At 56.8% G+C, this 20,765-nt stretch overlaps 1 protein-coding gene across 1 annotated transcript in view; it reads left to right on the top strand.

The window, feature by feature from the left end:
• The first annotated feature begins 8,772 nt into the window (after positions 1–8,772).
• COL5A1 (collagen type V alpha 1 chain) overlaps positions 8,773–20,765 on the top strand; it is a 201,242-nt gene continuing 189,249 nt past the window's right edge. Inside the window, 1 exon segment of the mRNA XM_031654694.1 lies at positions 8,773–9,301. Within this exon segment, the coding sequence (XP_031510554.1) occupies positions 9,187–9,301 (115 nt within the window). The 5' untranslated portion in view covers positions 8,773–9,186.

The raw sequence follows: 20,765 nt of genomic DNA, 5'->3' as shown, positions 1-20,765 counted from the left end.
ACAATATCTGAGACAGGTTCCTGGATAGACTCTATCTTCTGCTCCCTGTGAGAGGCCCTACACAGGCTCCTGAATGATGGGAGCCATGGTTCCCATGTGATACGGTTGGGCTCTGTGTCCCCACCCAAATCTCACCTTGAATTGTAATAATCCCCACACGTCAAGGGCGGGACCAGGTGGAGGTCATTGAACCGTGCTGTCGTTTTGATAGTGAGTGAGTTCTCACGAAATCTGACGGTTTTCTAAGGGGCTTCCCTGCTTTTCCCGGGCCACATTCTCTGTCCTGCCACTCTGTGTGAAGTGGTACCTTCTGACATGATTGTAAGTTTCCTGAAGCCTCCCCAGGCGTGCGGAACTGTGAGCCGATCAAACCTCTTTTCTTTATAAATTACCCAGTCTCGGGTATGTCTTCATAGCAGTGTGGGAACGGACTAATACACCACGTCTGGGAACAGGCAGGGCCGCAGTGCCTACCTCGCGGGGGAGCTGGAGGGGCTGCGTGGTGCCTGGCCGGAGGTGCATTCTGCAGCTGACAGTGTCCAAGGCAAAGACCTTCAAATGATGAGAGGCACAGCCTGGGCGGGGTCCTGGGCACCACTGCCCTTGCTGCCGGCGAGTCCTAGCTGACTCTTCCTCTACTGTGTCCTGGAAGGCATCCCACCCATCTCCCCTCTCACTGGAAACCATAGCTGCCTCTGACTCGGGCCCCACCTCTTGTGCCTCTAAGCGATTCTCAACACTGAAGTAAGAGAGCTTTCCAGGATGCAAGTGTGATATAGCCTTCTCTTCTTAAAACGCTCTAAGCATCCCCATTCTCCTTGGGAAGGATCCAAACTCCCTGTCTAGACTGGCTTGTCCTGTGCCAGCCGCCCTGCCCTCCTGCCTCCAGCCCCTCAGCCCCAGGCTGCTTCCTCCCTCTTCCATCACAGCCCCCATGGGGTGACCCTCTGTGGCTTCCTCTGGGCCTGGGCATGTGCATTCCCTCTGCAGGAGGGGGAAGAGTCCAGGATGGCATCAGTGAGGGGCGGCACCTCGCCCCAAGATGCCCCTCCTCCTCTTGTGTCCTTTTGGGACATGCTCCCACAAGCGCCCCTACTTCCTGAACCCCTGGGCCCCGAGCCTGGGCCCTGCTGACCCCTGTCTCAGGGAGAAGTGTCTAGGAGTACAGTGTTTATGTCAGGGTCCCTGGGAGCTGACTCTGAGGTTCCAGGTTTTCTGCCAACAAGGCCTGTGGGGGGCGAGGGCAGCGGGCGGGGGCAGCGGGCGGGGGCACAGGTGCATGCAGTTTCTGCAGAGGCCTCACGGAGCCCCCCGACCGCAGGACTCGGAAGCAGGGACCGCCTTTCTGAGTTGTCCCACATTCAGGAAAAGGGACAGGACCTTCTTTCTGACCCGTCCTTGGGTGTGGGCTGCCCTTGAGCAGGGAATGGGCCTAACCTCCAGTAAAAGGCAGTTTAGGCAAGGAACTCAGCTGTGGGCTGTCGGCAATCCATACTCTTGACAGAGGCCAGGGGAGTCAGGCCCCTGAGGGGGTCTGGGCCAACCCCCCTCCACAGTGTGGAGCACTGGCTCCCGACTTCCTGAGAAAGCCTTCAACTAACAGGCATTTCTGCTGGTCCCACTGCCTTACGCTTGTGGCGTCCTGGAGCGTCGCTGGGGCGGCTGGTCATGGAAAGAGCTCTGTGCTCAGATGGGGTGGGGCTCTCTCCACTCCTACACCTCTGAGTTAAGTGGTTTCACCCTCTGAGGCTCAGTTTCCGCAGTCGATCACGAAGCTGCTGGAAGCAGGACGGATGGAGCCTTTTCGGAGCCTCTGCTCTGTGCCCGGCACAGTCTGTGTATCATCTCGGATAACCTCCACAGCGTCCTGTGCAGGGGTGCACTGCTGTCCTCTTTCCAGAGGAGAACCTGAGCCAGCGTCGGGAGGCTGCAGCCTCGGGCCCCTTGCTGAGGCAGACTCATATCCAGGACGCCGCTTGCTCCTGGTTCCGTGGTCCTGCCTGCCCTCACCTTCGTCGGATGGTGAGAAAGCTTCCATGAGATTCCCATGAGATTCCCATGTGGGGAATCGTCGCAGACACCCTCCAATGCTGTTTCACCTGGGTGATCTTGTTGACTCCTGGGGAACAGCCCATTGACTGGGAAGCATCTCTTTCCACCTATGCAGATGTTTCTTTAAAAGATTTAATAGCGGGGATCTTTCCAACTGATGTTTCTCTTGGGCTGCAAACTCAACCTTTATCTCTAACATATTCTCTTGGAGGATGGCATGCCAAGCCAGGCCCAGTTTGGAAACGTGCATTGGCACACTGTGGCCTGAATTAATTGCAAACTCACTCTATATATCTAAAGTTAGTTTGGTGTTCGTCATGGGCTCTCTGGCCTGGAAATTCCATCATTTTGCAGGGTTTACTTGGCACCTGATGGGATATCCAGGTCCAGTAAAACCAGGCCTTCGTGGACAGGACATGGAAACAGTGCTGTGCTGCACAGCGGAGCGGGGCCAGTGAGATGGGAGGGCCAGGCGCAGGCAAGGGACAGTCAGGCTGTTTCAGCCATCGATGTCACGGCTCCATCCCTTGGTGATTTATGCTGCTCTGTCCCTGGGCTTGAAGGAAGGGGAAGCCCCTCAGCTGTTGAGAGCCCTGCTTCCTGGCCCTCCATCAGACCATGATAAAGAACAGGAGCCGCCATGCTTGAGAAGCCGCCGTGATGAAAAGTGCCTCCAACCTCCAGTTGCATGTTTGATGTTTGATCAGACGCCAGGGCCAGCTGTGTCTGGTCCTGCTTGTGCGGCTTGATAAACTGGACTATGGGTCCTGGCACCGTGGTGTCCCGGGATGGGAGCTCTGGGAAGAGAGCAGCTCCTTTGCTGGACTCTGGGTTGGGGAAGGCTGGGGGTTGGGGAGGAGGAAGAGGCTTCAGCTTCACAAAGTGGTGGAAGTTCAGGTGCGCGGGGAGGGCTTCAAGGGTAAACCATTGGAGTCAGCGGATTGCATTTTCAATGGAATCATGGGGCCTGGAGTTCACTGGACCACAGCCTGCCCGGGTTCTTCCCAGCTCACTCCTCTCACCCCCTCTCACACCCTCCCAACCACTCCCACCCCCTCTCACCCACTCCCACCCCCTCTCACCCACTCTCACCCCCTCTCGCCCACTCTCACCCCCTCCTACTCCCTTTCACCCACATCTAGATGGAGCACAGGCTGCAGGCTTGGACTAGGGAGACTGAGGTCAGACCCACGGCTGCTTCTCTGGAAGCAGAGGGATCCACAGATGTGACCACACAGTATTCCAAGGCCTGTGCCCTCACATACCATGCTTGACTGTGTGCCCCCAGCCACACCTGCTTCTGTACCCACCTGCTCCAGTACACACCTGCCCTGTGCACTGTTGCTCCAATACACACCTACTCCCATGCACTGCTGCTCCCATGCACACCTACCCCCGTGCACCGCTGCTCCAATACACACCTACCCCTGTGCACCGCTGCTCCCATGCACACCCGCTCCCAGACACATCTGTCCCAAAGACTGACTTATTCACCAACACTCCTTCATATCCAGAACAGAATGTGCTCCTGACAGGTGGTGCGGGTGGCGGCACCTCACTCACAGAAAGGGGAGGGCAATTTGCTGTGGGGAGGGAAGCAAAGGGAGGAGACTCTGGAGTGGAACCTTTTGGAGGAGATGCTGACTCTGCACTGTGTTCTGGGCCTTCCTGCTGGCCCCACTCTCACACCCACGGTGGACAGTGCCACCGAGGAGAGGTTTAGCCTACGTGCTAGACGGACAAGGAGACAGGGTGGTACACATTCATCAGAAGCCAGAGTCCCCTCCCACTGGCCAGAGTCTGCACCCCTCACCCCCGCCCCCTCCTTGGGGTGTCAGAATCCACAACAGGAGAGCACCTGGCTGGGTAAAAGTCTCTACTGTGCCAGAAAACAGAGCCCCTCAATCCTCAGCTTTCTGCTAAAGGCCCATGGACTGGAACTGTTCTGCAGGAATCCAGTTTTAGGGGGATGAATTGTGTCCCCCTAAAATTCGTACATGGAAGCTCTGCACCTCAGAATGTGGCTGTGATTGGAGATGGGCCTTTAACAAGATAATTATGTTAAAGTGGGATCATTAGGGTGGGCCCGCATCCAACCGACTGGGTTCCCAAAAGAAGAGGAGATGAGGACACCGACACACGCAGAGAAATGACTGTGAGGGCACGGGGAGATGATGCCGTCTGCAGGCCGAGGAGGGAGGCCTCGGGTGAAACCAGCCCTGCCGTCACCTCGACCTTGGACTTCCAGCGTCCAGGACTGTGAGGGAATGAATCCCTGCTGTCTAAGCTGCCCTATCTGTGGCACTCTACTGTGGCGGCCGAGCTGACTCACACACCTGGGAAGCCTGGTGACCTAGGGCATGGACCCAGCCCCTCTTTCACCCTCTTCTCCACTCTCTACTTGGCAGACACAGGCTGAAGAAAGCTGCAAAAACAAGGCAATGAAGAATGCGCTTTGTCCAAGGTCTTTAAAGTGGTGACCTTCCCCAAGTAATTTTTCAAAGAGAGGGCTGGCTTGAAAGGGGCTCCCTCCCATCTGCCCCACCCCAGTATGTAGGGAGAGTCCTGCTGGCTCTGGGGGCACAGAGGTGGCCCCTGGTCTGCTGAGGAGCCACAGCTCACATGGAACAGTGGTCAAGGCCAATGGGTCAGAAGGTAAACCAGGGCCAGTGGGGGTCTGGGGCCCTGGAACCGGCAGGACACGCGGTCAGCCATGGGCCGGCCCTCGGATCCGGTGCCTCCTTGGTTTGCTCTGCTGCTGGTGTGCAGGATGCACAGTGGTTAAGGGCTGGGTTTGGGGCTACTGGGTTCAACCACACCCTTGCTGTTCAACCTCCAGTGAATAGTTCCACCTCTCTGAGCCTCAGTTTCCTCCTCCCTCAAAGGGTTGTTGCTCCATTGAATGAGATGACGCAGGTAAGCGGGTGAAGCCCTGGAGGGCAGCAGGGGGCTTGGAGGAGGCAGAGGAGGATGAGTGCCCAGCGGCAGGGAGCAGGGAGGGAGGGGACTGTGGCCAGGCCTCCCTCACCTACCTTCTCATCTGAGCTTCACAGGGAACCCCCAGAGGTCAGTTTCTTCACCTCGCATTCACATATAACAAACTGAGGCTCAGAGACAGAATCCTCTTGCCTGAGGTCATGTGGCTAGTGACTGGTGCTGCCGGGATTCTCACGGAAGTCTGTGTGACTCTGGAGTTGGCCTGGCCCCAGGACATCAGCCGAAGGACACAGCTGCAGCCCCAGGTGCCGGATGCAGGTTCAGAGCATGCTCCTTGGGCAGCTAGAGGGAACTCCCCCCCTGCATGGGACAGAGTGGGGCAGCTCCAGCCACTCTGCCAGGCCATGGCTCACCCAGGCCCTCCTGGACCCGCTTCAGCACTCTCTGGACTATAAATACTTGGAGGGTAAGCAGACATCTGCCTCCAGGCACTCCATGAAAACCTGTGTTCTTCCACCTCCTCCATGGGTCTAGGAGAAGGAGAAGAAGGGACAATCTGGCTGGCCCTCGAGGCCTTTGTCTTGGGAAGCAGCCGGCCATTTTCCAGCCAGACATGACTCTGGGAAGCTGATGTGACCCTCAGGGCTGGTGATGAACCATCAGGTCCACGTGAGGACATCACCTGATGCTTGCCATGGCTGCTGTCTCCAGACCACAGCTCTGCCGCTCGAAAAATAAATGAGAAGAAACACAGCCTCGGAAGGAGAAGCTGGGCCATTGGACTCTAGATGTAAGATGCAGGGCATCTGGCCTGCTCCACTCTCTGCTAGGTACCGTGGGAGACATGCAGTGATGGGTGGTGGCACTCCCGGTGGGCCAGGAGTACACAGGATACAGGACCTGGTTAGCCTTCTGCGGTGAGTGCTGTGAGCAGGAGCAGGCAGCCAGGGAGGGCTAGATGGGAAACGATGGATAGCAGAAGACAAGGAAGACACACATGCAAAAAAAAAAAAAAAGGGGGGGGCCACCTCTGCACGGGTGTGGGAGTCACTGCTGCATTGCAGGTCAGTGTGGAAGGGACCCAGGCACCTTGCTCACCACATACTCCCTAAAGTCTAGAGCAGTGTTGGCAAGGAGTACGCGTGCAATACAGTTTTCCAAGGACTCTCGTTTTGCTCAGTTGTGGGGGGGCATGGAAGATGGTGAGTTTGGGACAATCTGCACCAGTTGCTGGTGTCTGAATCTGCGCAGGGTGGTCCTGGTGGCAGTTGTGTGGTCTGGATGCTATGGGGAGGCAGGCAGTGCACACTGGGCTCCAAGCACGGAGACCTGGGTCCAAATCTGGACTCTGTCACGGATGGACTGGATAAGTCCCCTACCCTCTCTGGCCCCTGATTTCCTCATCTGTGGACGGGAGAGATGCCAGTATTCCTTACCGGTGTATGAGAACTGATGCACATGTGGGTGAAGAGTGTGAGGCAAAAGCCTTAAGATGTGTGATATTGTTAGTTTGGCAACAGAGTTCAAATCCTGATCTTCTGGGTGGAGACTAAACTTCCCATCCAGCCAGATCAGGGCGCCCAAGACTGTGGCCTACGTGTCAACCCGGACCGAGTACTGCCAGGCCATTCTCCTATAGTCCCTGGCTGACACATCAGGTTGCCAAGTCTGCGGACTTCTCTTTGAGTTTCCTGGTGGGATAGAAACTCGTCTCTCCACCCAACTCAACGCTCAGATGAGGGTGGAAACTCACATTTGACAGCTTTCCAAGCCACTGCACCACTTGCTCTTCAAGAGAGGATAAAGTGGATCTGTTATGGCTGCTTGAGCTGCAAGCCTGAGCCATCTTATCACTGCTGAGAAGTCAACTTTTGGGGGACCTTGGGGTGGTCACTGGAGTATCAGCTCTTAGGGCACCGGTTGTGTTAATTCAGGCCAAAGTTTAGATGCTGGCTCTGAGTTACAGGAGGGCTTGCTGACAGGCACGGATGTGCACATGGGACTGTCAGAAAGGAGCCCCACTTGCACTTGGGGAAAAAGATAATATCCCAGCTGGAAGTTGGAACCAGAAAGCTTTCACTCTCTTCTGATAACCAGGCCATGCCCTGTGTCAGCACCCCTAGTCTTCAGGGGGAAGCTGGACCTCTTGCTGGTGGGGGTGAGGGCACTCCAAGGACCAAGCACAGCGGGGGCTGGTGCGGAGGCTGGGGTTTGATGGAGTATCTCATTCACTGAAGCTCACAGGCAAAGTAAACGGCCAGTGGCTGCAGGTTAACCAATGCACAGACACGCACACAGGCACACACACACACACACACAACTCACACACACTTTTCCCTGATCACATATGCTTTATACAAGTTGTTAAAAAAAAAACAAAAAAAAAACAAAAAAACAATCAAATAACAAGGAACATTTGCTTTACTGAATGTATCTCAAGCACCTCCCCACGTCTGTGTGTGAAGAGCTTCTCATTCTTTTCCTGTGAAATATTTGATACCTATGCAAGTGCATATGTTAGATATGGAGACTAAAAGCCTCATCACCAAGTTAGCAACAGCGACCTATCACCCAGCTCCGGAGCTTGCCATGGCTATCCCGGCGAACCTAACCTCGGATGCCTCCCTCACCTCCTGTTTCCAGAATGGTGGGAATTAAACGGCATTTGGGGAATTTCACACCCAGTCTGGAGATGTAACTGGAGAGGGGAGTCCCAGCCCTGTCTGGCATCCCTGGCTAAATTGTTTGTTCAAAGGGAATGGGGATGGCCCAGGGTTTGCAAAGCCTTCTTAATTCATTTCGATTCCCTCTTTTTAAAAAACTAGCCCTGCAGCCCTTGGGGAAGGGGCGTGGGTCAGGATTCAGGAGGCTGTGCAGGGAGGCCAGGCGCGGGGAAGCTGGAGGGAGAGACACCCACCTACCACCCAGGGACTGGTGGGCCTCCTGCTGGAGACCCTGAGGGGCTTAAAGAAGCCAGGCGGGAGTATCAGGGCCCCAGCTCTTCCCTGAGAGCAGCCGTTCAGGAGTGCCTTCTCCCTGTGCCAGCTGTCACTCCCAAGGGGGTGCCTTCTTTGGTTTCCTTTTTATTGCAGAGGGGCCACCAGGGAGTGGGTAGGCGTGAGGGGTGGGGGCCTGGGGACTGCAGAGCCAAACTTCGCCTAATTAATAACCCAGATGTTCCCGTCCAAGCACATGGAGGTCTCGTGAGCTCTTGGGAAGTCAGACCCCAGCTCGGTCCCGTGCCAGTCTGCAGTTAGGCGGCAGGTCCTCGGTCCGGGTTGACACGTAGGCCACAGTCTTGGGCGCCCTGATCTGGCTGGATGGGAAGTTTAGTCTCCACCCAGAAGAGGAGCTCTGAACTCCTCCACGTTAAAGAAAAAGTTAGGCGGGGTAAGCTGCAACTTTCTTTTTAACCCGAAGTGAGCAAACCTCGGGGCCCCTCTGCACTGGTTCTTGGAGCTCCGCCAGGTGCGGGCACCTGGGGTGGGAAGAGTGGGGGGGACCACGGTGGGCCCCTGGGCTCCGAGGCCGCCCCAGGCCCGCCCGCCTACCGGCTCTCAGAGAAAGAACAGGGGGCCGCGCCCGCCCCACGTCCGCTCCGCCCCGGGCCAGCCCCTTCCTCGCAGCGACTCGTCCGCTGTCTCCACCCCCTCGCCCGCGGCGCCCAGTGGGAGGCGGGGGCCGGCCTCGCCAAGCCCGGCGCCGGGCTCTGATTTGCTGCGGGCGTTGGGGATCGACAGCCTCAGCGGCTGCCTTCCAAGAGAGAGGGAGGGAGGAAAAGGGGGAAAAAAGTGCTCGGCGCCGAAGGCGAGGTCCGCACTCTCCGTCCCCGCGGCTGGCGCAGGACCTCACTCGAGCGGAGCGCCTACGGGGAGCGGGTCGCGGGGCGGCGGCGGCGAGGAGGAGGCGAGAAGGAGTTGGAGGAGGAGGAGGAGGAGGCGAGGGCGAGCGAGCCGAGCGGGGTCCCGGCCGCCCCGCGGGCCAAAGTCGAGCCCTCCCGCCCGTGGGCGAGCGCGCCAGCCGCCCCTTCCAGAACAGCCGCCGCCACAAAGAAGAACGGGGGGTGCCGAGGTCCCCATGACCTCCTAAAGTGGTGCGGTCCCCGCTGAGAGCGCTGCCCGGGCCGTGACCCACGCCCCTGTGCGTCCCCGCGCGCCTCCGAGCGCCCCTGTGCGCCCCGGCCCGCGCCCCGCCGGCATGGACGTCCATACCCGCTGGAAAGCGCGCAGCCCGCTCCGCCCCGGCGCCCCGCTGCTGCCCCCGCCGCTGCTGCTGCTGCTGCTGCTGTGGGCGCCGCCTCCGAGCCGCGCAGGTAAGGGCGCCTGGGGCGCGGGGCTGCGGGATGGGGCGCGCGCGGCCCGGACGCCGCTGTCATCCCCGGGCGCCTTCGCCCGCAGAACTTTTCTTCCTTGGCCTGTGGAGTGCACTGGCCAAGACCACGAATGCCATTTGCTGCCCCCCCCCCCCCCCCGAGATGACGACACGCGGACACAATGCCCGCGGGCGCGCCGCCGCCCCCTCCCCAAACTGGCGGGTCGGGTGGGGCTGTCGCGCGAGCCGAGGATGGACCGAGGGCTGGATTAGCAGGAGGGGTTGTCCACGAGGCGGGCAAACTTTTGTCCCGAAACCTTCCTTCTCTGTCCCACATCACAGGCGCCCAGCTTGGGCCGACACAGCCCTACAGCAGAACTTCCTCGCTCAAAACCGGGCAGGGCCGCCCCCTAGAGTCACAGCCCTTCAAATCCCGGGACTCCTGGGGTGGGGGGAATCCCGGAAACCTGGACCCCCAACACTGAACTTCCCCCAGGCACTCTTGCTCTAGGCTGAGCTGGCGCCCTGCTTTCCCCAGGGACACCGTTACCTGCAGTCTTGGTCACCTAAGTGTTCGGGGGGCACTGGGGACCCCTGCAGGGTGGTGGACAGCCCTGCTCCTAATCCCACCCCCAAACTTCTTGATCCCTGGAAGGCAGCTTTTCCTGGATTCGCTGCTGAGAGATGGGATGCGTGGAGCAAAGCCAGAGATGGGTTTGCAGGCGGGGCTGTGAGTGGTTGGGATGATATGCAGATGTGGGATTCCTTCTGCCAAGGGTCAGCCCTTAGAAGGAGCCCTGCTTCCCGGGGAGGGCGCTGCAAGGCGGGGACTGTCTGCATCCCTGGCTGGGTTCTCGAGAATTCAGCTCTCCCTGGCGCAGCTTCCTGACAGGGGCATTTTTCTAGGCATCGCTCTTGGTAGTTAGTGGTGGGGTGGGTTTTCAACAGACTCTCTAACATCAGAACCCTCTGCTCTGGAAGGGCCCCTGAATCCTTATTGACAGGTGGGGAGATGGAGGCTCAGAGCTGTGTGCCGCCAGGTCAGAAGTGGCGGGCAGAGCGATGGGACCATGGGCTCAGCGAACGGCTGGACCAGCCCGCAGCCTGCCAGCAAGAATGCTTCTCTCTGCTTCACGATTGGAAGACAAGTGGGAAGAATCATTGTCCGTGTTCTGCTTGTCAATTAAAATACTCTTTTCCTTTTTTCCTGGCATGATCAGTGCTTGTTGGGCTAACTGGATGAACTGCAGTCTGGGTGTGGGGGCTGCCCTGGTGCTCTGGGGGAGGAGCCAGGAGCCTGGCCTGACTCCCAGGACCTGGGATCTCATCCCTGGGCGGCCACCAACTCTCTCCTGACCCTGGGGTAACTGGGCTTGTGTTTCTCCAGGGGTCAGCTGAAGGTGGGGGACAATAGAGGTCCCCAGAAAAGTGGAGAGGAGAAGGAAGGTGTGGTCAGGGACCATGCCATTGCCGGGGAATTGGGCCCTGTCTCAGCGCCTCTGGGGACTTTCGACAGAAACTCAAGAGGGAGTCCTTCAGGGGAATCGTCACCCTAGACAGCTGGGGCAGGGCACTGGCTGGGGACCATGCATCGGCCCGGGCGTGGGGTTCCATTTCCCTCCCTGCCCATCTCCCCGCCTCCACACTGTCTTTTTCCCTCTCTGATTGCCCTGGCTAATCGAAGTGTGGCTCGTTGGAAGTGGGAGTGAGGACGGCCCAGAGCGGCGGGCTTTGGAGTTGGACATTTTGCTTTTGACAAAACAGACTTTTAGAAGCATGCGAAGAGACCGCTTTACTTCGTGGGTTTCGCCAATGTCTCTCCACCTCCCAGGGTGGGACCTATTTGGAAGTCATCCTCCGAGCATGGCCAGAGGGGGCGGCTGTCCACTGGAGATGCAGGCGCGGCGGGGAGCCACCAGCAAGTGGCCGCTGTCTTCTGCGTCTTGGGATCTGCCAGATGTTTTCCGAGGGTTTTCCGAACCCAGCTCTTCTGCCTGCCTTCTTTTGGCCAAGTGTGTGAGGGAATGAAAAGTAGGATTGCATTTGGGGCTGCGGAACAGTGTAACGGGGAAGGAGAGTATGGGAAGTGAAACATGACCCCAATATTTGGAAATTGAGGTCATCTCCTCTACACGCCATTGGTTGACTCCAGTCACGTGATTGTTTTTTGCAATAATTTGTGGGGAGCGTCGGCCAAGTTTTGTGAGACTTGACAGATATCAAATGGTTAAATTTCCTCTGACTCAATCGAGTTGGCTGAAAAGATATCCTTTTCCATCCTCAGCCCCCTCCCTCCCTCTCCCCATAAAAGAGCAGCGAGTGGGAGGAGCTCAGAAGCCCCAAGAATTCCCCAAGCCCTCTCCCTGCTCTGCTCCAGATTTGCCGGAGGGGTTGGAGTTTTGGTCGCCACCCAGGGCTGTGCCCACCCAGCAGTGCCACAGCCCCAGGCAGGGGCATGTTCCCAGTGCCAGGCTCGCAGCGGCTTCTCCAGTGAGGTTACCCCTGGGCTGCTCCTGCGGGGCTGGCCAGAGCCTGCTCTTCACCCCGCCCTGCAGATATTTCTGGACTCCCCACCGCCACGCCTTAGCCGAACACAGCTGGTACTGCCCGTCCCGCCCTGCCTTCTCGCTGCCTGGCCTGTCTGCCTGCCCCTGCCTCCTCCCTGGACCGCCCCATCCCACTTCCCGGGAGACAGACCTTGATGGGTGGAGCAGGGGCTGTGCAGAGCAGTGAGCTGCCCCGCTGGAGGCCCAGGATGAGGCCCCGACACTTCCCGAGGGCACTCACTTGGGAGCCTGAGCGAAGCTGCATCTGGAACAGTGCAGGACCTGTCCCTGCTTCGTCATGTGAAGTGGCTCTGGGAATGGCCTTGGGAGACAGTCACACACGGGAATGCAGGGGCTGGCACTTGCCTGGCCTGTGGTGAGCATCAGCTGCACCATCTCACTGCATCCTCACCCGGTTCTGAGAAGGGACAGAGCCTAGGAGTCAGGGGGCAGGGATGCCAGGCCCTATCTTCCATTCCTGCTCTGGGGCCCTAAGCCAGCGTCCACTCTCCGCCTGGCATGGTCACTCTTTGACTTATCAGAGTTCCCTCTTCTCACTTCCCATCGGTTTATCAGCTCTTCCCAGGGAGACGGCCAGGGCCCTGAGCTGTAGTCCCGGCCTGGGGGCCCAGTCCATACGGGGTCCTGGGAGCAGAGCCATTCCATTTGGCCAAGACAGCGTTTAAGTTCCTTTCTTCCTCTTTCCCCCTCCATCCTTTCTTCTCTCCTTCCTTCCTCCCTTTCTTCCTCCCTCCCTCCCTCCCATCCCCTTCCTTCCTTGCCTTCATCCCTCTAGCCCTTCTCTTTTTACTCCAATGCCTCCAAGAGGGATGCAGTAGCCACAGTCTCCACCACTCGCCTCTGGCCGCCCAGGCCTCTCCACACATCAGTATAACCTGCCTGGCCCCTGAAGGCTTTTGCCTTTTCATATGAACTGGGCCTGTCTTGGGGAGACAGAGGCAAATGGGATGGGACCCCTCATTTCCCTCCGGGAGCTCACAGTCTCACATGCAGACTGTTGTGAATTTTACTCAGGGGCCTACGTGGGATGTGCTGGGTCTTGTGTCCGACAATCTGGGAGGGTTCATTGCACTGAGGAGAGCCGGGGAGCTTCCTGGAGGAGGCGATGTGAAACTGACCTTCCCTCCTCCTCTTCTCCTTCCTTTTACTGTAGAAACGAACCTCCTTCGTGGGGCTCTCCTCTGCCTCTGGCTTTAATCTCTCTCACCCTCTTCCCTCCTTCCTAACAGGACATTCCACACCGTGTCCCAGAGCTCTCCTGGGCGGCTGCCTTGGCTGGAAAGCCCCTCATTCGTGGGTTTGGCAGGTGCCCCCAGCATCTGTTTGCCAGGGGACTGCAAGTGCCCCTAAGCGAAGTGGCAGATCCCGGCAGCTTCCTTAACCCTTTCTCTGCCCCCGTTCCTCCTGTTTCCCTTCGGTGGGCCCTGCTGGCCTGGCACAGCGAGTTCAGTCTGCACAGCTCTGCAGACAGCTCCACGGCTGTGGCCTAGGATGTGGGGGCCTCTGGGGGCGATTTTGGGTACCTGTGCTGGGTGACAGGTGGTCCGATGTGGGAGGTGACTTTCCTTGGCCATCAGATTACTGAACCCCAGGCCAGCAAGGTTGGTGTGAGGCCGGAGCTGAATTTCTGTGCCTCTGAGGGGCCGTCGGGTGGGCTGGGTGAGGACAAGTCACTGCGCCTCAGCTTCCCCTCCTGAACATGGGGAGAACTGCATTTCTTGCTTTGAGGCATGGTTGTGAAGACCGATTGAGGCCACAACTGTAAGAAGCTTTGCAAGCTGCCTGACCTGTACTTGGCACTGGCTGTGTGGGGGCGTTATCACCCCCATCTTCAGTGGCGGTTTTGCAGGAGGAAAGAGCAGTGTTCCCACAGCCCTCTTTAGATGCAGGTATCCCAGAAGCAGGTGAGGGAGGTGCGCCTGTGTGGGGCCTGGCCCTGCTGAGACCCCCGGGGCTCTGTTGTCATCCGCTTAGCCGGTCTCTGCTGCCCCCTTGCCTTCCTTGGCCTCGGTTCTCTGCTTTCCCACGGAACCTCATGGGGTCATCATCGAGACCGTGGGGTGTGATGCACGTGAAAGGTTTTAGAAGCCAATTCCAGGGTTTGCACTCACGTGTGCGTTTGTGTGTATGTGTATCAGGCCACGTACACGTGTGTATAATGTGTATGTCTCCCCGCGATCTGCCTGCGCACGTGTGTTTGTGGGTGTACATGTGTGTTTGAGTGTGCATGCATGCGCATCCTTGCACATGTACATGCGTTCACGTGGGTGTCCTGGGCTGACTCCACGTGCAGGACCTGGTGTGTTTCAGGAGCTCGTGGCAGGGCGACGTTTCTCTCCTTACCGTGACCTGGCCCCAGCTGGACGGGAGAGGAGGAGATGGCTGGGCGGGAGAGGAGGTGGAGCCTGCCGGTTGAGCAGGAGGCTGTGGGTTCGCTGCAGGGCAAGCTGGGTCTGGCTGGATCCGACAATTTCATGTCTTTTTAAGCTCCCAGGAGGGCGATGTTGCGTGATGGCTCCCGCTTCTCCTCTATTTACATTCTCCCATACAATCGACTAGTCTGCTGTCAGTGCTTTGCCAAGTGTCAGTTTTGAAGTTTCTGGCCTGGCTGGTGGATGTGCCGAGATCCTGCAGGCAGAGCCTACAGCGGCCCTTGTGGTGGTTACTACTGAGTGTCAATTTGATTGGATTGAAGGATACAAAGTATTAATCCTGGGTGTGTCTGTGAGAGCGTTGCCAAAGGAGATTAACACTTGAATCAGTGGGCTGGGGAAGGCAGACCCACCTCTGATCGGGTGGGCACCATCTAATCAGCCGCCAGCAAATACCAGGCAGAAAAATATGAAGAGACGAGACTGGCCTAGCCTCCCAGCCTTCGTCTTTCTCCTGTGCTCTACGCTTCCTGCCCTTGAACATCGGACTCCAAGTTCTTCAGGTTTGGGACCGGCTCTCCTTGTTCCTCAGCTTGCAGACAGCCTATTGTGGTGGGACCTTGTGATCGTGTATGTTAATACTCAATAAACTCCCATATATATATATTTCTATTCCTGTTAGTTCTGTCCCTCTAAGGGAACCCTGACTAATACATCCCTGCTCATAGGCAGGACTGCAGCCACCAGGACATGGCATGGGGACCAGGGTGGCATGCTGGTGAAGGACAGGCAACCAGCAAGATGCCTGGATTCCTACCCTGGTTCCAGTGTCTACCGGCAGTGCATTTTACCACCCCGTGCCTCAGTTTCCCCATCTGTAAGAAGGGGGTGATGACTGTAACTACAGCAGGGTTTTAGTGATGTCTAATGCATTACTCACATAAAGTACAGAGTAAGACCCTGTTACTGCCCTTGCCACCGGGGGCCCCAGTGCAGCAGGAGGCTGTGAGGCGGTTCGGGGCCCTCTACTCACTGGTCTGTGCGTGCTCCCTTGCCATCCTGTGTGGGGTCACACTGCTGCTTCCCTCACTGGGTAAGCAAGAGAAAAGGTAAGGCAGTAAGCACCAGTGGTCAGTTCAGCAGATCGCTCACTGCTTGCTGCCTCTGAGGCTCTGAGCCTGAGCCAGGAAGGTGCATCTTTGGGCAGTCGCAGGCCGGGCCAAGTTCAGCATGCAGCGTGGCCCTCCCCTGCCTCCTCCAGCCACTTGCTCTTGACAAGGAACTGAGGTCCAGGAGGTGGATGAACCTGTGCACCTCCCAGCTACAGGCCTCTGTTCCGTCTCTGTGATGTGATGGCGTCGAATGGTGGCTGATCACTGAAAGGAGGTGTTTCGGGGGGGGTGAGGGTGGCGGGGGGGGGGGGGGGGGGGGGGGGCTTTGCCATCTCAGATGTTGTTTTTGTGCCAGCCCAGCCTCAGGCCACTGGAGAGAAGACCGTAGAACGAGTGAATTGGTGGCTGGATGCTCAGTGGAGGGGCGTAGGTCACTTTGAGTTGTCCGTGTCAGATAGTCCGAGCCGTCACACCCTCAGCTTCCTATCAGCAGAGGAGTTTTTCTGGAATAATCTCAAACTAGGTGATAACCCCATATTAGCAGTAAATGTCACCATCCTTTGGTGACTCAGACCTAAGAAATGGAACCACAGCATGACCTACTTTTCTCAAAATTTAATTATGCAGAGCTCCGGGGACACGGGCTCAGCCTATGCTGAGATGTCTCTGCCCATGAAATAGAAGCTTCCTTTATTTTCTGTTTCCTAGACCTGTGATCTTATAGGGAAATTTGTTCTTCTGTCCTTTGCTTCCTTGCCGGAACCTTGGCAATAGGGTTTCTGGTGGGCTTTTTTTTTTTTTTTTTTTTTTTTTTAAATAAATGCCACAAAGTGACATAAAAACAGTGTGGCGATTCTTCAGGGATCTAGAACCAGAAATACCATTTGACCTGGTGATTCCATTACTGGGTATATACCCAAAGGATTATAAATCTTCTTACTATAAAGACAAATGCCCACGTATGTTTATTGTGGCCCTGTTCACAATAACAAAGACTTGGAACCAACCCAAATGCCCATCAGTGATAGACTGGATAAAGACAATGGCACATATACACCATGGAATACTATGCAGCCGTGAAAAAGGATGAGTTCATGTCCTTTGCAGGGACATGGATGAAACTGGAAACCATCATTCTCAGCAAACTAACACAGGAACAGAAAACCAAACACCACATGTTCTCACTTGTAAGTGGGAGTTGAACAATAAGAACACATGGGCACAGGGAGGGGAACATCATACACCGGGGCCGGTCAGGGGCTGCGGGGCTGGGGGAGGGTTAGCATTAGGAGAAATACCTAATGTAGATGATGGACTGATGGGTGCAGCAAACCACCATGGCACGTGTATACCTATGTAACAAACCTGTACATTCTGCACATGTATCCCAGAATTTAAAGTATAATAAACATTTTTTTTTTAAAAAAAATGTGTGTATGTAGCAGGAGTGATTTAAGTTGAAAAACTCTGACCCTTGCACTGGGAAACAGTGACCTTCCAATGAGAACACGTGAGTGTTGTAACCTAGTGAAGTGACCGTCTTGCATTCTTCTGGTGGGTGGCCTGGGGGACCAGCAGTCTTTCCCGTGTGTGGGTACAGAGGGAACAGGTGAGGTCCGTATGTGAAGACATTGGGTGTGTCAGTAGGTTTGTTTGGCAGCATTTATGGACCCCCAACATGAGTCAGACCTATGTGGGGGGCACAGGTGAGCGATAGGTGAGCCGTCTGTGCCCTACTGGGTCTTCCGCTGTGGTGGGGGAGTCAGCCATATGAACAGGTGGTTTTACCGAGTGAGGTGCAGTAGAAGTGGGAGTAGCATGTGGCCACGGCCAGTCTAGGGAGGCACCTGCCAGCCCCATGGGGCGGTGGCCAATCAGAGACCAGCCTGCTTCTCCAGGGCCAGCCCTTTGGGGTGCACGCATCTGAAGGCAGGCTCCCATTGGTGGATGCAGAGGGCATGTTCCCATGCATGTTCTTCCTCTGGCTCCTGTTCATATTTTCATATTCACACTGGACCCTGCTCTGAGGGTGCTCCCATCAGCACCTGTGATCCTCAGACCCGCCCTTTGTGCCAGGTGGGATCAGCCCATTCTGCAGATGTGCCAGTCTAGCTCTTCAAGTCCAGCTGGCACAAGGGGATGACAACCTCCCTCCACGTCCCAGTGGTCTCATGGCCTGCATTTTGGTTCAGGTCCGTACAGTCATATGCATGGATGCAAACAGCCTCTGTCCATCCTCAAGGCCAGGTGAGGGCAGCATGGCTCCGCTCCCTCCTGCTTGTTTCCCGGGGCCGACCTGGCCTCCATGGCAGCTGGGCCCTGGTGCTTCAGAAGGGGAGCCATGGCCCCAGGCAACAGTGCTTACGTGGAGCCTCTGCCTTGGTTTCTCCTTCTTCCTTTCAGATGCATAAAAATGCACATCAAGCCTGGGCACCATCTGGTGGCCTCTTTATTTTTTTAATAAATGCCACAAAATGACATAAAAACAGTGTGGCGGTTCCTCAGGGATCTAGAACCAGAAATACCATTTGACCCAGTAATCCCATGACTGGGCACCACCTCTACAAATATTTCAAAAACAATTAGCCACGTGTGGTGGTGTGTGCTTGCGATCCCAGCTGCTTGAGAGGCTGAGGTGGGAGGATCACTTGAGCCAGGGAGGCTGAGGCTGCAGTGAGCTGTGTTTGTGCCACTGCACTGTAGCCTGGGTGACAGAGTGAGACCCTGTCTCAAAAAAATAAAAATTAAAAATAAAAATGTACACCAGAGAGCATGGTGGTCTCAGCTTTTCTAGCTGTGGTTTCTTCTTTCTTCTGGAGGACAGAGGCCCAGCGTCTGCATCCTCGGCACACACTTAGGTCAATCACTGGGGCCTGTTGTGGGGGTGACAGGCAAGCCTGGGTGTGGGGAGAGCCGGCCCGATGCCTGTGGGTTCTGCACAGGTGGGATGGCAGGTGTGGGACAGAGGGGCCCCTGGGGGGACTTTTCTCAGGTCCTCTGCCTTCCCAGCACTGTGCCCATCAGGGAGGCTCCCAGGATCTGTCTTTGCTGCTGATTTTCTTCCCTCAATTTTTTGTTTCGTTTTCTTTCTTTGGGGATGATCGGAAATCCTCTTCCCGTGCTATTTCTCTGCTCTTCCCCTGGGGAAAGGAGAGTGGGGAGAAAGTGTCCCGTGTCCATGTTCCTGTGGACGTTTCCCTTCCTTCTTCCTAAGGAGGGGAGGTGACTCCCAGAGGCTGTAAGGAAAGAAGGAGAAAGTGACACTGCCTCTTCTCAGACCCTTTGGCTGCAGAGTGTTCACAGGGTCGGGGCGGGGTGAAGGGTGTTCTTGAGGAAGAGGAGGGAACTAGATTTCTGACTGCAATTGTAATAGCTTTGTAAGTAATTATTATTCATGTTATTTAGGGTGATGATCTCGATAATGGTTGTCTAGGTCAAAAAGTACTGCTTGAGCCGTGGAGATATCTCATCTGAAGGTTGAGAACACACAGAGCTTCCTTGGGCCGGTGTGGCGGTGACAGTTAGCTGGTGACAACAGGCAGAGCCAGGGTAACACGGCTGTGCTGGGTGGGGCAAGGAGATGCCCCAGGTGGAGCCATCAGGAGAGGGAGAGGGGGTGGGAGGGAAGGTGAGCGACTGTCCTGCCAGGGATGCCAGTGTCATCCTCCTGCCAACGTCATCCTCCTGCCCCTGAAACAGGTGGACATCATGGCTTCTCACACCAGGTCATTTAGGGACATGTGGCAATGTCTGGAGATGTTTTCGGATGGTCACATCTGGGGTGGGGGCAGGGCTATTGGCTTGTAGTTGGGGGAGTCCGAGGATGCTGCTCTGCACCCCACAGTGCACGGGACAGCCCCCACCAAAAAGACTGACCCAGTCCGGAGGCTGCAGGAATCCGTGGGATAGAGGAAGCAAAGGTGAGATTCCACGGTCCTGCCCCATGGCCTTCTCCTGGCTCATTGTCAGACAGCAGGGAGGGCCTCTTCTTAGGCCGGGTCCGTGGTTTCTCCTCATGGTGTAGACCAGCGGTTCCCACACTTCACCAGGCCCTGGCATCCCCCCGAGGCCTCTCTTAAGGCACAGATTGTTTCTGACTCAGGAGGCCCGGGGTGGGTCCAGGAAACTGCATTTCTAGCGAGGTAAGTTCCCAGACCACGCTGATGCCAGGGCGTCCGGGGTGCCACACTTTGCAAACCACGAGTCGTTCTGCATCCTCCAGCCCAGGGTCTTGGATTTCAGCATTAATGGTGGTCCTGGGGTGGGGAGGGCACCTGCCAGGGGAGAAGCGTTGGAGAGAAGAGAGGAGGGTGTAGCTGTTCCTCCACGCCTCTCAGGAACCTCCCACTTTCTTTTTTTCTTTCTTTTTTTTTTTTTTTTTGAGATGGGGTCTTGCTCTGTCGCCCAGGCTGGAGTGCAGTGGCGCGATCTCGGCTCACTGCAAGCTCCGCCTCCCGGGTTCACGCCATTCTCGTGCCTCAACCTCCCGAGTAGCTGGGACTACAGGCGCCCGCCACCACGCCCGGCAAATGTTTTGTATTTTTTAGTAGAGACGGGGTTTCACCGTGTTAGCCAGGATGGTCTCGATCTCCTGACCTCATGATCCACCCGCCTCGGCCTCCCAAAGTGCTGGGATTACAGGCGTGAGCCACCGCGCCCGGCCCCTCCCACTTTCTTTTTGGTGGTCCCCGCTTCACCAAGGACCCATGGTGCTCTTCCCCTGCGCACCTGGCGGGGGCACTCACTCATCTCCAAAGCAAAGATGCCGCTATCCTGCAGGTCTTAGGGAGCAGGGAGACCCTGGGGCTGGGGGTGAACTTCTAGGGAGGGGGTTTCCCGTGGATTTGGCCTTGAGATTCTGCTGTTGTTGATGTTCTTATTATGGGAAGATTCAGACACAGCACAGCAAAGGTCATGTTCTGCCTGGGGCCACAAGGACCAGCCCACAGCCAGCCCCGTTCCAGCTGGAGGCCGGCCCACGCCCCCACACCCGGTGATTTGAAGCCAGTCCCTGACGTCAGCTCCGTTCTTTGGTAACCATTTCAGTCTCCGAAAGAGGAGGACCCCACTCCACACTCACCTCAGCTTGCTGGCCGTGTGCTGTCTGTGCCTCTCCCAGGGGCTCCTGATCCAGATCCATCCCAGACTGGTGTTGGGTCCAGGGGTCGGCCCCTGCAGAGCCAGGAGTCTGTAGGGATCAAAGAGGTTTATAGGGCTGGGGGTCTGGAGGGCCGGGGTTCTACAGGGATGATGGTCTGCAGGGCTGGGGGTCTTTCAGGTGGCTGGGGGGACTGAAGGAGGGTTCAGAAAGCCTTAGGGGTCTCTCAGGCCAGGGATCTGTGGCTGGTGGTGGTGGAAGGAGCTGGGGTGGAAGGAAGGGGCTGGAAGGAAGTGGAATGGAATTGAACGAACAA

The sequence above is a fragment of the Papio anubis genome, chromosome 13 (assembly GCF_008728515.1).
Source record: "Papio anubis isolate 15944 chromosome 13, Panubis1.0, whole genome shotgun sequence".
NCBI classification, from domain to species: Eukaryota; Metazoa; Chordata; class Mammalia; order Primates; family Cercopithecidae; genus Papio; species Papio anubis.
This window is presented reverse-complemented; position numbering and strand designations above follow the sequence as displayed.